Source organism: Branchiostoma floridae, chromosome 2 (assembly GCF_000003815.2).
Source record: "Branchiostoma floridae strain S238N-H82 chromosome 2, Bfl_VNyyK, whole genome shotgun sequence".
In the NCBI taxonomy this organism is placed as follows: Eukaryota; Metazoa; Chordata; class Leptocardii; order Amphioxiformes; family Branchiostomatidae; genus Branchiostoma; species Branchiostoma floridae.
Window position 1 is genome coordinate 10,886,231 of NC_049980.1, and position 7,506 is coordinate 10,893,736.

The 7,506-nt window shown below is 41.1% G+C and overlaps 1 protein-coding gene across 1 annotated transcript; it reads right to left on the bottom strand.

Annotated features, from left to right (window-relative positions):
* Nucleotides 1–91: 91 nt before the first annotated feature.
* LOC118408238 (XK-related protein 6-like) lies at nucleotides 92–7,289 on the bottom strand. Its single transcript, XM_035808901.1, has 3 exons — nucleotides 6,676–7,289; nucleotides 3,043–3,227; nucleotides 92–2,552 (listed from the first exon to the last, which is right to left on the bottom strand). Exons 1-3 carry the CDS (start codon nucleotides 7,215–7,217, stop codon nucleotides 1,531–1,533), a joined length of 1,749 nt encoding a protein of 582 aa, XP_035664794.1. The 5' UTR covers nucleotides 7,218–7,289; the 3' UTR covers nucleotides 92–1,530.
* Nucleotides 7,290–7,506: the final 217 nt, after the last annotated feature.

Consider the following 7,506-nt stretch of genomic DNA (forward strand, 5'->3'; position numbering starts at 1 on the left):
ATGGTGCAAATATGAAGAAATTTCTGTCTATTGTCCTACCATTGCTATATACATGGATATGAGAAATAAAGACAGACAAAAGTGCCAGTTGTCATGATCAGTTGTCAAGTTCAAACATGGACTTTTGTTCATTTTCATCATCCAAATATGATCTTATTGCTAACCTTGACTGAAATGCACTTATACTTAATATGCACTTATAATTCAATGGTCTGTTATACAGTTGTTCCCACCACTCACATTAACATGGCACAAAACTTGTGCAGTTAAAAGAAAAATCAACTCTTTAGGGCCACTCATGGCATGGTGCAGCATCCTTGACAATTTGAAATGTCATTACTGCTCTGTTATGCTCCAACTACAGCATCAACTCCAATGTTCACAATACAATCAATCACTTTGCAAAGTCTCCATGGAACAGCTACATGTAGCAGTCACAGCAAAAAAGGTAGCTATTAAATCCAAAATTACTCAATAATTGCACATAAAATCCAATATAAAATCTTACTTAAATATTCCAATCTGATAATGCACAACTCACTACTTACCAAGTAATTCAAAATATTGCAAAAACACATCTAACATACCTGTACACACATACATGCACTACTTTAATCAGCACTCTTATAGCTAGCTAGCTTGGCTCTTAACCAAGTTTCCACAGTATGTTATGCCACTATTGAAAACTTTGAAGCATTTTCTGTATTCCTTTTCTAGCATGTGTGAGGATGAGGTAGACATATAGAAACACAATAGCATTATACAAACCCTAAAATCAGGACAGTAGCATCTTAAATGGATAAAAAAAGGATACTTACATTTGAAAACTTCAAAAACTTAATATCACCCCTTGGTCAAATTAGTATATGCAATATACATGTACCTATTGGTCCTGATTACAAACACAGGATATAGTTTGGGAAGCATCAAGGGTCTTCAGTACCCCTGTGTGGCAAACGTGCATGTTTGGTTTTCAAATAGAATCAAAGCTAATGGCATGAGAAGTATCTAACTTTAACTATGAGGTTCACACAATCATCAACTTAGTTACTAGTACATGTTCAGTGTTGTAGATGTACTAGTACATGTAATTTTATGTACATCAGAACTTGGTATTTCCCATTCCAGTGCTCTAGACATCAGTTTTCAATGCAACATATGACAAAGAAACTCAAATTGATATTGCCACGCTAAGTGTCATGTGCAGAAATACTTTAAAAGTAACACATTGTGCAAGAAATATCAAGTAGGAAATGGACAAGCTTCTATGTACCCTCTATTCCAGAGGGATTTTGGAACCCTTAACTTTGTCAACATCACGTTCTAGTTTGCAACTGAAATGACAATGTTTTATAACATAGAAATTTCCAACTCGAGGTAAAATCTTAACTACTCAGAGAGTGCCCATTTCAAAACCTGACAAATACAGTTCCTGATTCTAGTAACATCAATCTTGAGATATCTACTTGTCCAGCTTTGTGGGTATCAAAAAAGCTAATCCTTCACATTCTGATGTTACATCATATACAGCTACACACAACTTTCAAACTGGGAGTTGGAACTACTAGACTTGGACAACCCTTGGTTTTGTATGCGCAGACTGGTTTGTGAAGCTGTCCTGGGTATCTGGCAGGCTTCCCCTCCACCCCTGTGGAAAGGGGGACAGTTTGACAACCTACGTTGCATCTCCATGTCCTCATTAATATTCGTGTCTGTACTGTTTGTAAAGTTTGAGAGGAGGACCTCATCATTCCTCACCCTCCAGCGGTGCACAAATGCAAGGTCCAGCTTTTCCCGATTGGCCAATCCGGACACGTGTGACGGAGCAAACTTCATCGGCGTGCCTGTCCGCTTCATCACGACAACAGTCTTCTTCAGCATGCTCTGCTTGTCTGCCTGTTTCCCACTGTCCACTTCGTCCCACGGAAGGGCAGGCTGTCCTGATTCTATGGCAGTCTGGTACATGGGAGAGTCCACCTCTTCTGCCTCCTCCACACAGCAACGGACTCCTCCATTTGGATGGAAGAATAGGTAGTACAGCGCCATGATGATGATCCCTGCCAGGAACCCTCCCAACACGAGGACCAGTGCAGCGTACTTGTACATCACGTCTTCATCCATGACCTTCCAATACCACAGTCCTATGAGAGCTGCGTTCTCCAGGTACATGAAGGTGTAGTAGGCGGACGCGCGGTACCGAGTCCGGCCCTCCTTCACGTTGAACCAACAGAAAATGTGAACAATGGCCATGACAAAGTCAAAGACCCACTCCTCCCCGCGGTTGTCGCAGAACTTGGTGTCCTGCCACAGCAGCCACAGGAACATGAGGATGAAGTGCACGCCCACCACCACAAACATGATCCACTCAAACTTGGCGGCAAACAGTGACAGGGCCACCACACGAGCTACCACCTCAAATAACCTCCACATCATCCGCAGGCCCACACCGGTGAAGGACAGGTTCTTCTTGTCAGGGCGAACCTCCCGTAGAGCCTTGTGGTACGCCACTAAAGCCCAGGCAAGGGACACCAGGCTAGCTGCGCACGTCACAACTGAAACAAAAGGCTTCATGAGAATCTAACAACATGACGTACACATACATGTACTCTACATGTACCAACATCTAATGCAGTCATGAGAAAGCTGCACAGTGAATGATGGCAAAAGAGCATAAACCAAGAAAGAAACCTTTATAGTAGGGGCCAATGCCTTTACCCAGGCTATCTGTAGATAGAAAAGATGAAGGGAAGGGGGACAAGACATAATACTGACAATAGTCAAGTCAGCCCATTCAAAACAATAAATATAGGCATAGCAGATGACATAGACATAGCAGAGATAATTCTAAAATTTTGAAAATAGGAAAACACATGCATTAACAGCATGTCACCCATAAGATACAGACCAAAGCAAAGCCAACCTTCTAAAAAATCAAGCGAACTTGCAAATGCAACAAAAAGTGCAGCAGCCCGTATGAACACTGGTCTATGACACAAGGATGATACATTGTGTTCTGGTATCTAATATGAATTTTTTTCTTACTGGTGAGCAGGTCTCTCTCCCCCTCATGAGCCAGGATGTACAGCTGTAAGGTGAGCTGAGGTGCAGACTCCAGGAAAGCCTCGAACAGTCGCAGCATGCACACATCCGCCCACTCATACACCACGTACTGGTACCTCTCCCGCTCCTGCTGGCTCTCACAACCGTACTTCAGCGTACGGATATACCTGGAACAGATACAGAAAAATGTTGTCAATCACTTATAGGTCCATTTTCAAACATTTTGTCAATCAATCATAGGTCCATTTCACCAGACCTATAGTATATGTCTATCAGCCTAGTAGTAGTAGTAGTCCACTGTGTCCTGCTGCTGCAGTGGTCTGGACACCCTGCAGCTGCATTCTATCAGCCTACTAGTAGTTAATACTACTCATTTCTCAGTGCTGAGTTATTTCATCATGTGTGTGTGTGTGTGTGTGTGCATGTGTGTGTGTTTGTGTGTATGCAGTATGTGTGTGTGTGTCAATGTGTGTGTGTGTGTGAGACTGTGGACAATATAACTCGAGAAGCTCAGTGGCTAGATCTTCATGATATGTGACAGGTGGGTGGGGTTAGGTCAATTTTGATGATGGGCCTTCTAGCGACTTATGTAGTACTGCAGTGTACCTTCCAATCTTCTATATCTCATTTATTTTGCACATTAGTACATACTGCACATGTAAAACACTACCTAAGCACTGATGTACACAACTCTATCTACTAGTGCTAAAATACATGTAAGACAAAAATTGCAAATACATTAACTTATGTCCTGCACCGCCTACATGTACAATATTAATGTAGGTCAAACAAAATGACCTTGCAACATGTAGCGGAATGTCATCAATTCAATCAGTGACTTATTACTTTTAATGGATTCCTTCAGGTTCACTCCCAGCCACTTTGTTTGCATGTGTCTATTGTGAATACCAATTGGGGTCGACCATATTGACAACAAAGGGTAAGGTGCCAAAAACTGTTTATGAAATGATTGACAGTGAGCAATGCTATAGGTATTTGCATATAAAGGTCATACTATAAGAGCAAGCAAAGGCAAACTTGCAGGCATATAGTTTACAATAGATTAGAGATACCGGTAAGTAGCTGCAATAGTCTATAAATAGGCTGTGTAAAGTGCATATGAAGATAAGTCAATTTTATAAGATACGTTAACATACATGTATTTGTTGCTGTAGTTGCTATTCTTATGTTATTCTAAGCTGAAAAAGGCAAATAAAACTATTGTTATTAGTTTGTTGGCTTATTTCTGTGTCCTACCACAAGACATATATCTTACACTCAACATGAGGTTGTTGCAGCTTTTACCACAAATGTGGCACTATTTTGCTACAATGTTTTTAGCAACAAGACTGGAAGAGTACACATAGGTCGCCCTTGTATTTGTTCCACCCACACATGGTCACTATGCAAATACACTTGCTGGTTCTTGTGACATGATGCCAGGTTAGCCCAAGGTTTCTCCATGAGGTAAAAACAAGACCCTGCAAAAACTGGATCAATACTCTAACATAGTTAGCTTTGCCCATAATCAGCTATTAGTTCTTCTGTAAGTGCTGTTTGCATTTGTAGAGGATCAATCTTAACACAATTAAAAAGAAGATTTTGCACATCATCAGCGCATTTTCATAAATCCGATGGCTTAGCTATTTTCCAACATGACATGGTGAACAAAAAAGGCCTTTGTCGGAGAGCATTTACTCTGTACAAAGCTATTGTGGTCAACCGTCGAGTGTGACTCTCGAGTTCAAAATATAGTATTCAGCCTAGGAAAAAGTTATGCTAAATGAGGGAAAGAATTGGGGTTGGTAGCTATCTATATTACATAGGGTTAAGTATACTACACATACTACACAAACTGTTCAAAGTCTAAATCTGTTAACAGTACTAGTGCAAAAAAAAAAGGAAGTCTGTTAGAAAATTTGAAACAAGTTGCTTGGAATTGTACTACCCCAAGAAGGAGCAGGTTTAACTTTAAGACAGGGCCTGTTGGGTTGAAACACAATATTTTTTTCTTAGCAAGAGTTAAATCATGTCTTACTCAGGACTGCCCCCATTGCTTTACAATTTGTATTTCAGCTGTAGCAATATATAATAGTGTAAATGTTACAATTCTCCCCTCCTAACATCTGCTTGGAGATAAGTCTAATTGTGAAAAGATGATTCAAGGCCCTGGTTACCATTACAGTACATGATAGCCATGATGTAATGAATGAATAATTTTGGAAATCCAATCATGATCTCTAAGGGAGGGTGCTGGGTGCACATCGACCAACAGAACAGTTTGGCACTTGACTAATCATTTTACTTCTGTCTGCACTACTGCAAGCTACCATGATCATTACTGTGCATGTACAGCTTCACATCTGTGCCATTTTGGGGCCAAATTTTGTGAGCTGACAATGTTTAGTGCTGTACCCGGTAACCAATACACATTACAAACATGATTGTACATTGCTAATGTGTTTATAGATTATAGCTCTGTTAGAACATGGCCACTACCCTCAGCCAATCAGAGCCCTTCAATAACATTGTACTGTGTTTATATCCCATAGTGCAAAAAAGTGTGGCACTATGAAAAATGTGTGGTACTATGAACTCATTTGCATAGAATAGAACCACACTTTTTTCACAGCACAACCCTTTTTCTGCACCACTTGTCGGCTCACACACTGTGCTAATGGTCAGGGGATTAGAGAGGATTAAGACATGAAGACCTAATGTCATAAAAGTAACCAACAGTTTAATGTTTTCTATAACAGGAAAACAGAAATAGATCTTCAGAAAATAACAAGCATGGTGCAATATTTTACAGACAGTAACAGTAAGTCTCTTTCCTTGACACAATCTTGCCAGCTGTGTGATTAATTCTTGCAAGGATTCATGCTTTTCACTTTCACTTTCTTTGTTTCCCTTGCCACCCACGCATTGTTTAGTGTACACAGCCTGGTGTTGGGAACTAGATATACGATGAACAGAATGATCCAGTTTACAACTTATACAAGTGAACAAAAATGCTTAGAAATACAAGATCATACATATGTACTGCTCTAAAAAAGAGAGAATCTATTGTACAGTAACAGACTGACTTGTTTAACTTGCATATTACACTATGTCAATACGCCATTTATGTTCACATTACGGTACTATACATGGATGTAGTTACTAGTATAGACCTTAGATGAGTATCATTGTATTAATTGACTTACTACTGTTGCCTTACAATTGTACCATGTACAAATGTCGTGCAATAATTCATTAATTCATCCACAACGTTATGTCATGGTAAATCTTGATGGTCTATTGACTTTGACTGACTCATTTGCAATATTTACTTACCTCATTAGCCAGATGCCATCTTGGAGCTGGCAATATCATGTTACGCTTTGATAGACCATAGAAGCAAGTATTAGTACGCTAAATTTTACCAAAAGAACCGCCCCGCCCCAACAAGTCCCCAGGCTTTTAGGGGATTAGGACATGGGCCCCCCTGGGTGATTTTGTTTCATATGAGCAGAACATAATTTGTTGTTTCATAATTTGTTGCTTCATCTACCATAAGAAGTAATAAGGCAGAATCACAAAGCAAGTGAAAATGTTATGTTTATAGTTTAATACCTGACAATTGTCCCGAGTTGCAGAAAGTGTAGAAAACTCCTCCAGAGCCAGCTGAGGATAGCCGGCTTCTTCCTGGCCACCCTCCCCCTCTGCTCCTCGCTTTCTTCTGCGTCTCGACTCTCATCCTGGAGGTACCACTTCAAGCTGAACAGCTGCAACACGATGGACGGTAACGCCACGAAGAACAGGGTAAAACCGAAGAACCAGTACCGCTTTTTAGTCCAGTACATGCAAGCCAGGGCGATGTCTGACCCGATGTCCCATACAAACGTCAGGATGCCTCCGATAGTCCACACAAAGTCGAGCTTGGAAAATCTCTGTTCGTACAAGCCCTCCCTTAAGTCCGTGCATTTTCGTGTGCGCATACAACAGCAACAGCTCAGGCCACTACAGCCTGGATCGGGGATCTCCTGAGCGGGAGAGTCCGTGGAGGCGGAGGAAGGTGCGTGTTGGAGAGAGGAGCTTGCAGCTCTCCCGTTCGAGTTGGCCGCCATTTTGAGTTCGTGCTGACTCGCCGGGAAAACCCGGAAGTAGCTGGTCATGTGAACTTCATGACGTCACTGTCCTTACCAGAGAGATTTCCCATGCTGACATTTGGTTGAACTCCGTGGTTTTCATACTTGTCTGTGGAACTAGACGGAGTCTCGAGCAATCCACAGCGAGTTAATGAAAGGACCAACAGTCAATACAACGAGACAGCTAGGAAGGTTTGTATATAAGGCTTTTATTCTAAGACAGCAATGCATTAACGTCCAACATTCGTCGTCCTTGTCCACGTAACCCTGTTCTCTGTTGTGGATTTTGTTGATTTATGAGTCTAGTTACATTTTT